At 45.3% G+C, this 18,764-nt stretch overlaps 1 protein-coding gene across 4 annotated transcripts in view; it reads right to left on the bottom strand.

Annotated features, from left to right (window-relative positions):
• Positions 1-18,040, bottom strand: part of VRK2 (VRK serine/threonine kinase 2) — a 75,043-nt gene extending 57,003 nt beyond the window's left edge. For 2 of the 4 annotated variants that reach the window (XM_090049913.1, XM_090049929.1), the window contains exons 1-2: positions 17,833-18,039; positions 16,076-16,210 (exon numbers count right to left, since the gene is read on the bottom strand). In XM_090049913.1, coding sequence (XP_089906039.1) covers positions 16,076-16,205 — 130 coding nt within the window. In that variant the 5' untranslated portion in view covers positions 16,206-16,210; positions 17,833-18,039. Of the gene's footprint in view, positions 1-16,075; positions 16,211-17,832 lie in introns of those variants that run through there. The other 2 variants (XM_090049919.1, XM_090049936.1) reach the window with 2 other exon arrangements.
• Between the last annotated feature and the right edge of the window lie 724 nt (positions 18,041-18,764).

The following is an 18,764-nucleotide window of genomic DNA, read 5'->3' as shown; positions in this document are numbered from 1 at the left end:
CAAAGCCAGCAGACCAAGGCACTTAAGGGAGCCCACCCCTGCCCCAGCCCTGGCACAATCTGTGGGCAAGGCAAGAGCCCCCAAGGGCACACTTGCCTGCCTGTACACTAATGCCAGGAACCTGGGTAACAAGCAGGAGGAGCTCATCCTCCTGCACAGTGCAAAGAATTATGACGTCATTGGGATAACGGAGACCTGGTGGGACTCCACCCATTACTGGACCATGGGTATAGAGGACTATAACCTGTACAGGAGGGATCTTGTTGACAAAAGGGGCGGGGGTGTAGCTCTCTATGTGAAGGAAAGCTACATGTCCCTGCAAGCTGATGTTGGCGACCGGCATGGACAGCTAGAGACCCTGTGGGTAAAAATTCGTGGGGAAAACGGCACAGGGGACACAACAGTGGGAGTCTACTACAGACCTCCCATTCAAAGTCCTGAGCTTGACCAGGACTTCGCCCGGGAACTGACTGAGGCCGCTTGCTCCAGGACGTTGGTTGTCATGGAGGACTTCAATTACCCGGACATCTCCTGGGAAGATCACTCAGCAAAATCCGAGTGGTTACAAAGCTTTCTCTCGTGCGTGGATGACCTCTACCTGACTCAAGAGGTCTATGGGTCAACGAAAGGCAAAGCGCTGCTCGACCTGGTACTGGCTATGGGGGATGACCTAATCGGCGACCTAGTGATCGATGGGAAGCTGGGTGACAGCGACCACGAGCTGATCACCTTCACCATCCGCCGTAAAGCTGGCAAGTCAGTCAGCAACACAGAAGTCCTTGACTTCAGAAAAGCCGACTTTGACAAGCTCAAGAGGCTTGTCCGTCAGGCCCACAGGGACCATGACCCCAGGGAGATGGGAGTTCAAGAAGAGTGGTTGCTTCTCAAGGAAGCAATCCTCAATGCACAAGCTAAATCTATTCCAACAGGAAGGAAAGGCAGCAAGAAAGCACAGCAGCCCTCCTGGCTCTCTAGGGACCTAGCAGACTTCCTGCAGCTAAAAAGGAAAGCCTACAAAGGATGGAGGATGGGATTCACCTCCACGGAGGATTATTCTGCGCTGGTCCGGTCCTGCAGGGAGCAAACCAGGAAAGCCAAGGCTGCAACTGAACTCCAACTAGCTTCAAGCATCAAGGACAACAAAAAGTCCTTTTTCAGATATGTGGGGAGCCAGAGGAAAAGCAAGGGCAATGCTGGACCCCTGCTAAACCAGATGGTGCAACTGACAACTGACGCCCAGGAAAAAGCCAACCTATTAAATAGGTACTTTGCGTCAGTCTTTCATCAGTCCCATGGCATGCCCATGCCTGCTATGGGACAGGGAGATCCGGGTGATGGGGATCCCCTACCCTCCATAAATGCTGACCTCGTGAAGGAACACCTTGAGAAGCTGGATACCTTCAAGTCAGCCGGCCCTGACAATCTGTACCCCAGGGTACTCAAGGAGCTGGCGAGCGTCATAGTCCAGCCCCTGGCACGGATCTTTGTAGTTAGCTAATGGGCTAACTACAGGCCCATTAGCATGACTTCTATCCTGGGGAAGATCTTAGAAAAGTTTATTAAGGAGGCCATCCTTGATGGACTGGCCCAGGCTAACATTCTAAGGGATAGCCAGCACAGGTTTGTTGCGGGTAGGTCTTGTTTGACCAATCTCATTTCCTTCTATCACCAGGTGACCTATCACCTGGACAAGGGACAAGAGATTGATGTCATATATCTTGATTTCAAAAAGCCTTTGATCTGGTATCCCATGATCACCTCTTGGCAAAACTGGCCAGTTGTGGCCTTGGCTCCACCACGATCCACTGGCTGGGAAACTGGCTCCGTGGTCGGACCCAGAGGGTTGTAATCGATGGCAGTCACTCATCGTGGTGCCCTGTGACCAGTAGGGTCCCTCAAGACTCTGTCCTTCGACCCATCTTGTTCAACATCTTCATTAATGATGTGGACATTGGAGTCAGGAGTGGACTGGCCAAGTTCGCCGATGACACCAAACTTTGGGGCAAAGCATCCACGTCAGAAGATAGGCGGGTGATCCAGGCTGACCTGGACAAGCTCAGCAAATGGGCGGACGAGAACCTGATGGTGTTTAACACCAAAAAATGCAAGGTTCTCCACCTTGGGAGGAAAAACCTGCAGCATCCTTATAGGCTCGGCAGTGCTACGTTGGATAGCACTACAGAAGAAAGAGACTTGGGGGTCATCATTGACCACAAGATGAACATGAGTCTGCAATGCGATGCTGTGGCTAGTAAAGCGACCAAAACGCTGGCTTGCATCCATAGATGCTTCTCGAGCAAATCCCGGGACGTCATTCTCCCCTTGTACTCGGCCTTGGTGAGGCCGCAGCTGGAGTACTGCGTCCAGTTTTGGGCTCCACAATTCAAAAAGGATGTGGAGAAGCTGGAGAGAGTCCAGAGGAGAGCCACGCGCATGATCAGAGGTCAGGAAAACAGATCTTACGATGACAGGCTGAGAGCCATGGGACTCTTTAGCCTGGAAAAGCATAGGCTCAGGGGTGATCTGATGGCCACCTGTAAGTTTATCAGGGGTGACCACCAGGATCTGGGGGAACGTCTGTTCACCAGAGCGCCCCAACGGATGACGAGGTCGAACGGTCACAAACTCCTGCAAGACCGTTTCAGGCTGGACATAAGGAAGAATTTCTTTACTGTCCGAGCCCCCAAGGTCTGGAACAGTCTGCCAGCGGAGGTGGTTCAAGCACCTACATTGAACACCTTCAAGAGTAAATTGGATGCTTATCTTGCTGGATCCTATGACCCCTGCTGACTTCCTGCCCTTTGGGCAGGGGGCTGGACTCGATGATCTCCCGAGGTCCCTTCCAGCCCTAATGTCTGTGAAATCTATGAAACCCAGGGGTGAATCACTAACTCCTAACATGGGCAAAAACGAAGTTTAACTATTTTATTCCACTACCAAAACCACAAACTCTGATCTGACAAAACTGAATTATCCCTACACTGGGTAAATGGGCATCTGAACATGGTTAAGGATAATCAGGCTACTCTAGCTCCTCAATTCTGCTTATCAACTGGTCTAAATTAAGCCAGTAGATGCACGCTATTAAGAGACCCTAGGGCTTCAATCCTATGCTGCAGCCCTTTCTCTGCCTCATCCCCTCCTAGATGTGGCAACATGCTTCAGAGTGAAGACAAATGGAGCAGTTGACACCTCCTGGAGCTAATGTTTTAAGCAGTTTACAGAACGAGACAGGCAGGCAAATACAGATTGCATTTTCAAGGGGTTTTTTTTTTTGTTAACAAACAGAATGCACAGGAAACATTTTTTATTTTTAGATGAAAGGCTGGATTTTGATCTCTCTCCATCTCTGGAAACAGAACCAAGGTTCAAGACTATGGCCTTGAACCATGCTTTAACCTGGTCCAACCGACTGTAGACCACATGTTGAAATATCCACAGATAATTTCCCACTATATTTCACATGTTTCCTTGATAGCTTAGCAATGCCATATGGCCTAAGCAGGAGCATAGTAATTTGCTTACTGACAGGAAGATGGAAGCTAGTTTATTTTAATCAAGAAAGAATAGGTGCATACCAATAGGCAGAATCTAAGTGTGTCTGGAAGAGGCTGGTTTTATTTGAATGCTCCTGTAGGTAACTTCATAGGTACTTCCTGCTACTGTGATAGGGCCATCTTTCTTAACAGCACATACTCTGAATTTGATTAGCAAGTACCTGCTCACCAGACTACTGAAAAAGAGGGCAATTAATTGGTGGTAGTCTGGCACCAGAGTCTAAACCCCTAGTTTCTTACAGTATAAGTTTCCAGCTGATCTTTGAAGCTCTGCTCATAGCACATTTTGAAGAAAACTCACAGCCTAAAATCAAGCCAAGAGTGAAAGGACTGTGGCAGATGTGGCTTTGAGGCAACAAGGGAGAAAGAAACTAGCTAAGGAACAAGGAATATTGTAATGTGTGTTCTAAGACTGTAAGGTACAAGTAGGGAAAAAAGATGTATAATTGTTATTGCATGTATACAGAATAATCTTTAAACATGTAACAAGCATACTGCACCAACCACTGCAATACATTCTACAGATAATATTAGGAAAAATGTTTTCAGTGATTATTTCTAGAAATATTGATTTACCCCAAATTGTTCATGCTGTTAATATTGCATAAGACGCATCGACATATCCCATTTTATTAACCACATATACTGTACAGCAGATACTTTTATCTCCTGTGGTTTGCCAGTGAGACAGACAGTTTTTGGTCATTTACAGAGTTTTGTTGGGTTGTTTTGTTTTTTTTTTTTAAATCAACTTTACTGCACATGCCTACTTAAAAAAAACAAAAAAAAAACAAAAAAAAAAGAGAAAGGCTTCCAAGGTTTATCAGTCTGATTATATCTCTCAAAGACCAGCACCACTCTCTCACAGGTTCAACTCATAATTAATTACTGTATACATATAATTAACCATGCCTTGTTCTGTGCAATAGCACATGGCTATTTATTACATTACAATCAGTTAAGTAGAAAACAGTAAGCAGAGACCCTGCAGGAGAGCAGTGCTGAAATGCAGGGTGACTGTTATGGCACCTAACACATGGTGCCACAGGCACTGTATGGTTGGACTATGTTAGGAAAGGGTACCCTGAAATAACACCATAACAAGCAAAAATCCCCAGTCTGTGGCACTGGTACATACGCACATTTCATCTAAACTACTGCATATCAGAGGGGTGTGTTGTACACCAAGAACTATTTCTGTAATGTATCTTCATATTTCAGTAACTTTTTCCTTTCAGTTTCCAACTAATTGGAAACATTGCCATGAGTTACAACTACTGCACAGAGGAGTAGCTGACAAACTGTATTAAAATACAAGCTGGAATAAAAAAATGTTTTGATAGTATTTACATTTGTCACCTAACCATTGAAGGAAAAAAGTTACCTCAAACTAACCTAGGTCCAAAATTCCCTAGCTTTGCCCAGACAAAGCATTTAGGGTGCTTCTATCAGTTTTAGCTGTGAATTTCATTGCTTTTGTTGGCTTCTACTGCAACCTTAATTAATGTAGCTTCCCGAGTTTTAATAAGACAATGTAACAATCGAGCATTTCTGGATCAACCGTGATTTTCTAGGACTACATGGCACAATTGCATGCAGTCTGACAAAGAAGTGTGCCAATTTTATTTGCCAGTTTTAATGTGCCAGTTTTAGTTTTAGCAGTTAATTTGTGGCAGTCATGTCTGGAATACAATGAAGGATTTCAATGGTACTCATAGAATCAGTTTTGTTGACAAAGTTTACACAGTGGAAAAGAAAAACAACATCTATTTGGCAGCTAGGAAAAATATCCATACTTCTGCCCACAGCTGGTCTCCTTGCTTCTGCTGGATGTTTTGGAAACATGAACAAAGTTATCTCAAATCATTTTTTATTGATTTATGTTTGCATAGTTTTTCAGTGGACACTGTCTTAGCTCAGTTTGTGCAGAAATAAAATTTTGAATCAAGGATTTTTTTAACACCAGATTCAAAAGCTGGTTTGGTCATGTTCTGGAAATAAGAAGAGTAGAAAAATCCTGGCGCCTACAGAATCAACGAGGCCCAAATTCTGTTGCTTCTAATCGTTCTGATTGATGTAAACATCTTAAAGAATTATTTTCATATGACTCTGATGTTAATAAAAACAATTAATTCACAGTGACCACCATAAACATTTTGGTGTTGTTAAATTTACTGTAGTTTTCAAGTACATTTTAAGAACAGAATGTACCATGATGAATCAAACATCTATTTTTATTCGGACCCATTATATATTTCCCCACTTTGCTCCCCAGCCAAACCTCTTGTGAAATTGAAGCTTTACGTATTTTAAAAGAGACTGTAGATGAGCTGTTATCTGAGGAAGACCCTTGTTTCAGTTTACACTAGCCCTGATTTTGTCCCAATAATACAGTACCATTCTCTGTATACACACATTTTAAAGGAGCTTTTTCAACCCCGTCTCTTTGAAGTCTTTCTTCAGCTTCCTTAAGATTCTATTATGAAGACACTACATGTACAGAAGCCTCTACAGTAGATTGCAATCCAGCTTTCATAACAACTTCGCTGACCTAGCCAATGAAAAACGGAGCTCCCCTGCAAAACTGTTTTGGATTTAGTCTGCAAATGCCTCCAATACAGAGCAGTTCTGGCTGGAATTTCTTTGATTTTCTCTCATCTTTCTACTACATTTTAATCATGGGCTACCAGTGCCAAAGTTCTGCAGTCCATAGCTACGAAGGCCACCTTTTAACTTTCAAAGTTACTGTCTGAGCTGGAGTAGGTATGACATATCCTTTAACCTCAGGCACCAAAGCTATGCACAGTCTGCTGTTACAGTATTCTTGGATGAAAGTCCATGCCTCTAATACTTAAAACTTGATGCACACACTGTTTTCTGGCACATGTGCACTCCTGCCCATCTGCCAGGCTGACACACTGCCTACTAAGAAGATGTGATGCCAGTTTCAATAGGGTGCAGGCACCAATCAAAAAGCAGTCATTAGGCAAACTAGCTTTATATTTTATCTTCAGAAGTTCTGCCTGATATCCTAAAAACAATGATTATACAATTCAATGTACAGAATCAATCTGCATCTTTAGGCCTATATGTCCAAAGTTTCCTTTTAGACTCACTCTGGGCAGGTAGCCTGTGCAGGCAGGCTCCACAGAAGGGAAAAAAAAAAAAGCAGCAAGCCTGATCTTTTTTTCTTCTCTCCGGAGCCTGCCTGCCTCAGCTGTGCAGGGGCCCAGCGATTTCCTCCACAGCTGTGGTGCCCCCCAGGTGCCTGCAGGCAGGTGCCACCGTTGCTGCACAGGGAAGCACTAGCTCCCGCCTGCAACTCAGGAACCGCTCTTCCCACCAGCAACTTGCTCTCCCCTCCCCATTGCTGGAGAGGCAGATAAGGATCAGGCTCTGACATGGGTGTACATGACATGGGTGTTTACTTCACCCTAAATTGCAGCAGTTTAAGGACAACTAAATCCCTGTGTCATGTACAAATACCCTATTGCGCTTTTAGGAAAAAAAAAAAAAAAGAGTGAAATGCTCAATGCCATTTTTACCTCAGTAGTCACAGGCAAGGTCAGCTCTCAGACAACTGCACCTGGCAGCACAGTCTGAGGAGGTGAGAAGTCAACAGTGGTGAAATAACAGGTTCGGGACTATTTAGAAAAGCTGGACATACACAAGTCCATGGGACAAAATACAATGCACCTGAGGGGGCTGAAGGAGTTGGCTGATGAGATTGCAGAGCCACTGGCCATCTTTGAAAACTCATGATTACCAGGAGAGGCCCAAGATGATTGGAGAAGGGCAAACATAGTGCCTGCATTTAAGAAAGGGAAGAAGGAGAATCCAGGGAACTACAAACCAGTCAGCCTTGCATCAGTCCCTGGAAAAATCATGGAGCAGATCCTCAAGGAATCCATTTCTAAGCACTTGGAAGAGAAGAAAGTGACTAGGAACAGTCAGCATTGATTCACCAAGGGCAAGTCATGCTTGACCAATGCCTTCTATGATGAGGTGACTGGCTCTGTGGATGCGGGGAGACCAGTGGATGTGGTATACCTTGATTTTAGCAAGGCTTTTGATACAGTCTCCCACAGCATTCTCGCAGGCAACCTAAGGAAGTACGGGCTAGATGAATGGACTGTAAGGTGGACAGAAAACTGGCTGGAGCATCGGGCTTAGAGTGTAGTAATCAATGGCTCAATGTCTAGGTGGCAGCCGGTATGAAGTGGATTACGCCAGGGTCACTGCTGGGGCTGGTTCTATTCAATGGTCAAAAGGGAGAAACAGGTAAGCGATGGGGGACGGGGCATTGCTGAGACTAGGGGGTCAGTGGGCACAACCGCTGAAGGCCTCAAATGCCTCTACACGAATGCTCGAAGTATGGGGAAGAAGCAGGAGGAACTCGCCCTCCTCCTAGCTGTCACCAGCCCTGACATAGTAGGGATCACAGAAACGTGGTGGGACTCATCGCATGACTGGGCGGTGAGTGTCAAGGGCTATAGGCTATACAGGAAGGACAGGATAGGAAGGAAAGGTGGAGGAGTAGCACTCTACATCAGGGAGGAATATACTTCCTCGTTAATTAGCATGGGGGTAGAGGGGGGGCACTCTGAGGTGCTCTGGGTTAGAGTAAAAGGCAGTCCAGGGGAGAGAGACTTAACGGTGGGAGTCTACTATAGACCTCCCAACCAGGGAGAAGAGCTCGACCTGGAATTCTTAGGTCAGCTTACAGAGGCAGTGAGGGCTAAGGATGTGGTCATCATGGGGGACCTGAACTTCCCAGACATCTGCTGGGAGGAGCAGTCAGCCAAGTCTGATCGCTCACGTCGGTTCTTAGCCAGACTGCAGGACCTCCATCTAACCCAGGAGGTGCACAGTCCCACCAGGGGAGACGCCTTGTTGGACCTAGTGCTGGCCACGGGTGATGACCTGGTGAGGGGGCTGCGGGTGATGGGCCACCTGGGAGACAGTGATCATCGCTTGCTGGAATTCACCATCCAGCGTAAGGTGGCAAAGGGCTGCAGCAAGGCAACAGCCCTAGACTTTAGGAGGGCTGACTTCAACAAGCTAAGGAGGATAGTTGGGGAAGCGCTGAGGACCCAGAGGGGAAGGGAATCGGATGTCGAAGGTGAGTGGTTGCTCCTTAAGGAGACGATCCTCCATGCCCAAAGGGAGGTAATCCCAACAAGGGTCAAAGGGAGCAGGAGGGCACATAAACCCCCATGGCTCACTAAGAGCATCCGGGAATGTCTCCTTGCTAAAAGGGAGGCATATACCCAATGGAGAGATGGGGTCATCGCCAAGAAGGACTATGTTATAGTCGCCCGAGGATGTAGGGGGGCAGTCAGGAGGGCCAAGGCAGAGTTGGAGATAGGACTAGCTTCCCGGATTAAGGACAATAAGAAGTCCTTCTTCAAATACATAGGGGGTAAAAAGAGGGTCCCGGGTAATGTGGGGCCCCTGCAGGACACGATGGGCAACTTAGTCATCACGCCAGATGACAAAGCTAACATATTTAACGATTTCTTTGCCTCTGTCTTCCTAAGTAGGGACCAGTTCAGCCACCTCCCTGCTGGGCCCCCCTCGGGCCCCGAGAGAGACACGCCTGGGCCAAGGGTTAGCGAGGAGTTAGTTAGGGTACTTCTGGAGAGGCTGGACGTGTTCAAGTCCGCTGGTCCGGACGATCTTCACCCTAGGGTTCTACAGGAACTGGCTGAGGTCATTGCGGGACCCCTGGCACGGCTCTATGAGCACTCGTGGTGCTCTGGCGAGGTGCCAGAGGACTGGAAGAGGGCCAATGTGGTCCCTATCTTCAAAAAGGGAAAAAAAGAGGACCCGGGAAATTACAGGCCAGTTAGTCTGACCTCAATCCCGGGTAAGCTCTTTGAAAAAATTATCCTGGCACACATCCAGGAGGGCCTTGCGGGGGAATGCATGCTCAGGGGCAACCAACATGGGTTTATCAGTGGCAGGTCTTGTCAGACCAACCTGGTGGCCTTTTACGATCAGGTCACCAAATCATTAGACGCAGGGGTTGCTGTGGATGTAGTCTTTTTGGACTTCCGGAAGGCTTTCGACACTGTCTCTCACCCTGTCCTCATCAAAAAGCTGGGAGACTGTGGTGTCGATGCCCACACGGTCAAATGGGTCGCCAACTGGTTGGAGGGCTGCACCCAGAGGGTGGTAGTGGATGGGTTCTTCTCGACCTGGAAGGATGTGGGCAGTGGGGTTCCGCAGGGCTCGGTCCTCGGGCCTGCACTGTTCAACATCTTCATCAGTGACTTGGATGAGGGGGTAGAAAGCACCCTGTTCAAGTTTGCTGATGATACTAAGATGTGGGGGGATGTGGGTGCACTAGAAGGATGCAATAGGCTACAAGCTGACCTTGACAGGTTGCAACGGTGGGCGGATGAGAATAGGATGGGGTTTAACACTGATAAGTGCAAGGTGTTGCACATGGGGAGGAAGAACCGGCACCACACTTACAGGTTGGGGAACTCCCCTCTTGCCAGCACGGAGACGGAAAAGGATCTTGGAGTCGTCATTGACTCCACGATGAACATGGGCCGGCAGTGTGGGGAGGCAGTCAAGAAGGCCAATCGTACCCTGTCATGCATCCACAGATGCATCTCGAGCAGGTCCAGGGAGGTGATCCTCCCCCTCTATGCGGCACTGGTCAGGCCGCAGCTGGAGTACTGCGTCCAGTTCTGGGCGCCACACTTCAAGAGGGACGTGGACAATATGGAAAGAGTTCAGAGGAGGGCCACTCGTATGATCAGGGGTCAGCAGGGCAGGCCTTATGAGGATAGGCTACGGGACCTGAACCTGTTTAGCCTCCACAAGAGAAGGCTAAGGGGGGACCTTGTGGCCTGCTACAAACTGGTCAGGGGGGATCAGCAGGTATTGGGGGAGTCCCTGTTCCCCCGTGCGCTGCCAGGAGTGACCAGGAATAACGGTCACAAACTGGCGGAGGGTAAGTTTAGATTAGGGTTAGGAGGCGCTACTTCACAGTCAGGGTGGCTAGGGCCTGAAACCAGCTTCCAGGGGAGGTGGTGCAGGCTCCTAGCCTGGGGATTTTTAAAAGGAAGTTAGATGAGCACCTTGCCGGGGTCATCTGACCCCGGTGCTCTTTCCTGCAAAACAAGGTAAGCCATTCTGTAACTTAACTCAGCGCTGGTTAAGCCTTAACTGGAGTACTATGTGTAGTTCTGGAATCTGCATTTTAAAAAGGTGAATGAGGGAGACAATATAAGGGTTGAAATACAAACTGCATAAGGAAAAATTGAAGGAACTGGACATGTTTATTCTGGAAAACGGGAGATTAAGTCAGTTGGGGGGGAAGAAGGAGACAAGATAGCCATTTAAAAATGGCATGAAAGAACTTCCACAGAAAGCAGGGCACAAGGATGATGGTTTAAAACTACAGCAAAGCAGATTAGGTTGACTCTGAAGAGAAACTTCCTAATAGAAAACTAGACAAGCTGCTTAGGGAGACTCTGGAATTTCTTCATTGGATTTTTTTTTAAGAAGAGGCTGGTCAGGAATCTACCTGGGATTGTTTAGGAATAGGGCATCCTGCCTTTGGGCAAAGAGTTGGACATCAGGACTACTGAACACTTCAAGTCAAAGTATAATCACTGGGAATGAAGGAAAGGAAATCTCAAACTTATGATGGTGGATGGTGACATTTAACATTGGGTTTTAGAACTTTAACTGAGCACTTGTGACCTTTTTATGTTTAAATTTTCAGCCCAAATTGTGCATTAATGGAGTCCTTGCAGTAAGACAAGAGAATGATTAATATCAAGTCCCATATTAATCATTAGCTGTGATCAAGGAGATAAATGAGTGTCTGGTATTCTCTTTAAGTCATACCATTCTAAATTCTTATGTACTTCCACCAATCCCCACAGGGCAATAAAACAGTCACTGGATCATGGAAATCCTAGTCATGTTCCTTTTTCTTGCCCTTGTCAAAGGACTAGTACGATTCTGTCCCAGCTATGCTATGGCAAGCCACTGGTAAATTGCAGGTCAAAGAAGAAAACTAACATGGAGCAGCTTCAGTAGGCCTGGCTCAAAGGCCACAGAATTCTCCCATGGCACAAGCCATATATTTCTGAAGAGGTTTAAGCTAGTTTAAACAGTGGTGAAAACTACACTTCCTGGAACAAAGGTAAGAACTGTACCACTTGTATGCTACTTAGAATTGCTCTGGAAATCCAAGAATTGAAACATAAGGAAGCATAGACAAGCCCCAAGAAATCGATGAAAAGGCACGGACTTAAAAAAAACAAAGAAAATGTCTGTATTAAAAAGTATTTTAGAAAGGAGGAACATAATAATCAGAGATCAGCAACTTGTATATATAGAAAAGTTTAGGTGTTGTCTTCTTTAAAAAGTTACTTATATCACCAAACCCTAGTTCTGTGTCATTAAATAGCTTTCAGCAGGTTTGATTTACTGAAGAGAACCCTCTAAGAAAAGCATCTTTAGTAAATATATTTGCAGAAGCAGTGTAAAATTTCTCAAGCACACTGTTACAGTTTAATGGAGTATGGAACATACTTAATGGGGAATTAAGCTATAACAATGTACATCAAAAACTTTACACCACTGCTGTAAAAATACTTATTAAAAGATACAGCCAGTAAAGTTAACCTTTATTTTTTTTTTTATAAAGAGCTACACTGTTCATATATTGCAGACATTCAAGCCTAATGTCTCCTGCTCAGCATCACATTTTGTTCAGTTCTCTAGGATTCCCTCTGGATTATCACCTTATTGCAGGCTTAGCAATCACTCTGTCACATATACCAACATGTATATTAAGACAACTCTGTCTCAAAGATTGAAAAAGGACCTCTCTCAGCAACAAGAACACCTAAATGAGGTTTAATCCTCATACATCAGTATGCTTCCCTGTGGATATGAGCATGTGAGCATAAGAAATCAGCTTCCTTGTTTCATACCCCTACAGGGCCCATTCTCACTGGCCCATTGCCTACTTTAGCCACAACTTTGCTACATGCCTCTCTCCCATATCTGTCACAAGGGAAACCAGGCTTTCAGTGCAGAGCTATGTCAAGCATTTAGTCTCCCTTTTGAAAGGGGTAAGAGGACTAAAATCAATCCTAGCCACCATTAGAAGGATGGCAGTAAGAATTCTAGCAGGAACAACAGCTGTATTTCTTCTGTTACACTGCAGACCTCCCAGGAGGAACATCCAGTAGCGTATGTGAAGACTGTGGACTGCAATGTGATTCTCTGCTAGTTCACTGGCTGCTTTCTGCTTCAGCTTGCCAAGATTCAAAATAATAAACATTATAACAAATGAAGTTATCTTGGTGGTCTGTGTGATCAGGCAGAAAACTAACCAAATTTGTATGAAACATAATGATCTCTGTGTGATAGATCACTTACAAGTTTTTTGTATGATTTTACTGCAACAGGAAGTACCACAGAGCCATCCTCTTCATGGCTCTCAGGCACATTTTTAAAAATCAGTTGAATTACTCCCCCTGGATTCTTCTTCTTTCATTGTTGCATTACACCCAAGTCCCACGTATCAGTTTCTGTTCTCTATGGGAGCCCTCTGAGAGTTTCTATTTCCCCTTCCATTACTTCCTTTTTCCCCCCTCCCTACAAATAACCCTTGAACAGCAATCTCTGGTGGCACCTTGACTTCATTCCGTTGCTCATGCTAAGGTCTATTTTCTTATGCTTCCCATATATGCTTTAGGCATAGTATCTCTCCAAGGCAACTGACTGATATTACAGGGAAGGTCATAAAAGGTATCATGTACATCAAAAGAAAAAAAAATGTAAATATCAGAACTGCTCTGCCCTTCGCCTTTTCTGTGACTGCTCATTTCTGAGGGGCCTTGGCTATTGATCTCACCCAAGGAAGGCTATGAATAGAACACTACAGAATAGAACAAGAAAGAGATATGGCAGCAAGGGGTTTTTTTTCCCTTTTCTTTTTGACCTTGGGCAACAGATGTTGATAAAGTATCTGACAAAAAGATATTAAGAGAGATGAATATTAGGAGAGAATGTTATTGGACAGTGTAGAATTAAAAAAAAATGGTTTGCATGCTACTTTATTTATAGTGGAACATAGAACGAAGCAAAATCCTGGAACGAAACTCTGGCTGTCTTCACATGGATTAAACTAAGCATTACTGGGATTGTTGTCAAGCTCTTATTAGTTGTCTCCATCTCCATATTATTTAAATGAATGGCTATATAAACGTGTGGAGAACAATCAGAAGCAATGGTAGATTGGTTGCCAATGAAGCCTTCTTACTCTTCTCTATGTATGCAATGAAATGGAAGACACAATTTCCATGATAGAGCACATTATAGTAGTTAATTGCTGCTTTGTCCACAATCCTTCTTTTCAGTTTGTTCGAAAATGTACTCGCTTTGTCCTTGAAGTCACAGATTTCAGGATGCAGAAGCAATATTGGCAACTCTTCCTGTTGCTGACAGTAAGCACAGTAGGCTTCTATAGTATTCTTTTAACAACATCTGACCATATGCAAGACCAGTCTCCAAGAAGTAAAAACATGGGTTACTGCTATTGTGCACTCATCGCCCATTCATGAAAGAGTTTCATTCAATCAAAGGTGTTTCTGACCAGCAAAGCATGGACAATATTACCTGATAGAGAAATGCAGGAGGACCTCTGTTCCATTCATTCATTTGGATGAATGCTTATTTTTGGGACCCCATGAATTAACACTTCCACAGGAAGTATGAGCTTGTTCGCCGAGACTCCACAAAGTGGGCAAAGTACTCTGCTTGCCTGAAGCCCCACCAAATTTCGTGTAGCTCCAGACAGGTGCAGGGGTCTACCAATGCAGGCAGGTGCGAGTAGACAGGGGCCTACTTGCAGTTAATAAACAAGAGAACTGAGAAGTAAACCATTTGCTATACAACGTTCATTCTCATGAAAAGTTGTCTTGTAACAGTTGTCTGAAAACCATACTAAAAGGAAAGCTTCTGCTATCATCCAACATATTAGGAGATTATACTCTGACAAAGCACTCAGTACAAACAAGGCATCATAATAGACAGGCAAAAAAAAAACAAACAGAAGGGAAAATAGAAAATAAAGAAATGACACTACCCGAAACAAAGAAAGAACGGATGCCAAAAAAGTGCAATTATACTTTCCATGACAACATGTACAAAAGGGAGAGAAAAAACATCAGCTGTACCTTTTAAGCCTTTATGTTCAATATGCAGTTGGTCTATGTATTGAAGGAGTTTGATCAGCAAGGTTTTAAATATTAATACCAAGAATCTGGAAATAGTATCTAACATTCCACTATCTAACTTAAAAAAAAATGAAATAGAGAATCTTTGCCTTTAGGGGTGATGGACTACATTGTTGTTGCTATTCAGGATTAATTTTATACTGCTGTCTCAGTACAAGCTCAATTTAGTCCCTGACAGATCATTGTGAACTAGTTTTCATGTGTATACTGCAAATGTGCAGTGCAGAAAAAGTCTATAATGCTGCTTTGAAAACAGAATATAAATCTTTTATAGACAGCAGCAACAGTTTTATATGTATATCAGAATCATTTACAGCCTTCTGAAGAATAACTACCTCAGGACTGAAAAGCAGCTTCTGTTGAAGAGTATATAGCAACAGGTTCAGTAAAGAATACCACTTCCAAATGAAAATGCAAGAAAGTTCACAGTTTTAATTCATATATGGCACCAAAGTTAGTACTACTTGTAGTGAAGAAAACCAACAACAATTCTGAAATGACCAAAAATCTTGTATTGTGATTTTCTCTCAGCTAAGGATGGTACCTCCAAAGCCCACAGCACTGAACCAGTACTAACTCAAGAGAAAGAGTGCCATGGCTGAATCAATGTCATCACTCATGACACTGCACAGCACCAAGAAGCATCTAAATAACTACTGACTCAAATATGGCTACGGTAAATGTTTTTTTTTTTCAATATAGCATATGCCAACCATAATTTGAACCACTGATTTTCAACCTCCAGCCTGCAAGCCAAATCTGCAGAGCTGTCATCTACTCCACGGGGCTCTCCATCAGTCTAGAAATTAGGCAACAGAAGAGTGATGGTAGTGGTAATTGCTTTGAGTTGGAGCAACTGATGCTGCCACAGCCCCCCTGCCCCCAAATTTCCAAACCCATTGGAAATCCCCCAGACCAGATGACGCAGCCCTACATGCCAGATGCACCAGTGCACAGGGTTACTCCACAGCTAGATTTGAATCACAGGACTGGCCTATGCTACTTATCCAGTCTGAGAGGCCAAAGGTACTACCACTCTGAACAGTCCAGTTAAGAATACTGGACTTAGTTCCATCAGCAAAACTTCTCAGCAGTTGTGTGTTGTGAAGATGATGAAATACATTCATAAATCACAATGATCAGTAATGAAAAAAGGAAATTGTTACTACAGATAAAGTAAAACTACTCCTAACACATTCACAAAATACTTCTGTCCACAAAATACTACCAGCACTTTACCTAAATAGATCAAGCCAAATCCTCCTTGGCCAATCATAGCGCCCAGCCTCCACACTTTCCCTTCAGTGTCTTTCAATACCATTCCTTCTGGAAGCGGAACAGGTAACTTATTTTTCCCTTTTGGTGGCATCACACCTTGAAAGAAAAAATGAAATGTAAAAGTAAATGAAAACTGTCAATGCCTTTTAAGCAAAACAGAAAACCTAATCCAGTTTGGCTCCTATTCTCCATTACCACTTATCTCTGTGCAAAGAAGGCATTAAATGCCACTAAATCCAAATGGCAGCATCTTATCTTCTCTTTGAACTGAAATTCTCAATAACAGGAGGCAAGGAAAAGGAGAATGAGGGCCTATACTTCAAGTTCAGCTGGTCAGACAATGGAAATAAAAGGCTTTAGTCCACAGCCTGGTTGCCAAGCTACCCCCAGCCCCCAGTGTGTGGGGCAAGACCGTGTGTGAGGCAGGGAGAGCCCCAAGCACCCCCTCGCAGGCTGGAACTCTGCCAGCCTGCAAAGGGAAACCTGCAGTTCCCCATGTTTTTCTCCTTTAAAGTTTGCTGATCCATTTTTAAAGCTTGCTCGCGACCCTTTCATATATTTTTGTGACCCACCTTTGAGGTTGCAACCGACAGATTGAGAAAACCCAGCAGTCTTTCCTGCCCAAGTGCAGGGGGGCTGGACCCAATGATCTGTAAGGTCCCTTCCACCGCCAACAACCAGAAATGTGGGTTTTCCAGAAAAAGCTTGAATTAGAAAATTTTCCAACGCCCTAGAGTGTGATCTGATTTAGCATGTTTGATTTATATTTAGTACACAAAACTAAAAGAGGACCCCATGTTAACTGTAGGCCCCAATAGCCACAAGAATTTGAACCGAAAAGTTTAATTAAGAAAAACATTAAATACAGCACGCTTAGTGTGGTTTAAATGTGATATTCAAACAAATCCCAAGCCTTACGCGGAAAGAAATTATTGTGATTGGAATACTTGTAAAAATGTAAAGACAATACACAATAGCATGTACTTCCGTTACACAGTTTGTTTAAATTTAAGGAAAAAACCCAAAGTACTGAAAACTGTTGACACACTAATCTTAGCACACCCAAAGCACTGTACATGATATGTATGATGTGCTTTGGTTTTGATTTGACCTGCACAGACAGTTAGGTGAATTCATAACTTGATTTTGGGTTTGGATAATTACGTGGGTGTATTTCCCCTCCTGTATACAAATCAACAAAACATTTTTGTATTCTCTCTAGGGATAATCACCTGGAAAACATGCATTACAATTTTGAAACTGCCAAGCTTGCCGAATACTGTATTAGGCACCCATTCACTGTTACTAACGGATTTTATGAAACAGCGAGTTTTGAGAAACAAAACACTTCCCACAGAAAAAAAACACACGCTGGAAAATATTCCGTTTTGGGAAATTTTCCACAAGAAAACTTTCCGTGCCCTGACATCTCTGCCAACAATGACGAACCGCTGGGCTGGAGAAGAGGCTGCCCCTCCAGAGGTCATCTCGCCCAGCTTTCCTCAGCCCGCCAAGCCGCGCGAAAAAGGGTGGTGAACGCCCTCTCGAAACGGGGGGCCAAACTTTAAAAATGGAGGCTCCTTCAGAGGGGGCAAGCGTGGGAAACCCTGGGCTGCCCCTTCCAGAGTGCCAGCCTGCCTGAGGGGCAGCAGGGTTCACACATGGGCCCTGGTACAGAAAGGCCTGAGAAAGAAGCCCTGCCCCTAGGGGCGTCTCACCCGGCCTCGAGGCTTCTTGGCACCGCTGAGCTAATGAAGGGGCAAGAGTGAAGACCCCCCTTCCAGGAGCCAGACACGCTCAGTGTCACGGCGGGGCTGAAGGCGCCTCCTTGCAGCCGCCCCGGAGCTCCGCAGCCCAGCACCAACCGCCTTCCTGCGCCGCCGCCGCCACGTCCGGAGTCGGCCGGCCAGGGAGGAGCCGGCCAAGCCGCTTCCCGCCCCCGTCCCGCCCCGTCCTGTCCTGCCGGTAACAGGCTCGGCGCCTCTGGCTGTCCCACTCGCGGTTCCTTGTGTCCGTCCCCGCGCTGAGACTCGCAGGGGACGGGGCCCAGGGCTCCCCGCTTGTCCTAGGCAGCAGCAGGGGGGCTCTCCAAAGAGACCAGGAGAAATGTATTCCCAAGGGTTTCAATATATTCCCCTTGATTTCAGGCACAGAGCAAAGTCACACCAGCGGCTCCGTCTCTCCGCTTCCAGGGATCACTGGAAGAGTTGTTGGCAGTCTGGGAGCCCTGTGACACCCCAGCTTCCCAAACTCCCCCCGCTGTTTTCGACCGCTTTGCTCCCCGCCTCACAAGGAGAAGGCTCCAAGTCAGCTCCATGTAGAGGCGCCGGGTTGGAGCGCAAGATCTGTTGATACAAAACCTGACACCTTTATGAGGTGGTACACCTCATGGGGTACTTTTTTAGTTTCATGCACTAAATATTCATAGACATTAGGGCTGGAAGGGATCTCGGAAGATCATCGAGTCCAGCCCCTGCCCCAGAGGCTGGAAGTCAGCTAGGGTCAAGGATCCCAGCAAGATAAGCATCCCAGCATTAATACAATACAATAATATAAATCATAATATAAATCAAATAAACATGCTAAATCAGCTCATGCTGTATTTACACCTTTATGAGGTATCTTTCTTGAAGAGAAAAATAGAGGACCT

Source organism: Crocodylus siamensis, chromosome 1 (assembly GCF_052110815.1).
Source record: "Crocodylus siamensis isolate JL-2025a chromosome 1, ASM5211081v1, whole genome shotgun sequence".
NCBI classification, from domain to species: Eukaryota; Metazoa; Chordata; order Crocodylia; family Crocodylidae; genus Crocodylus; species Crocodylus siamensis.
The sequence above is the reverse complement of the archived record's forward strand: the minus strand, read 5'-3'. Positions and strand labels throughout refer to the sequence as shown.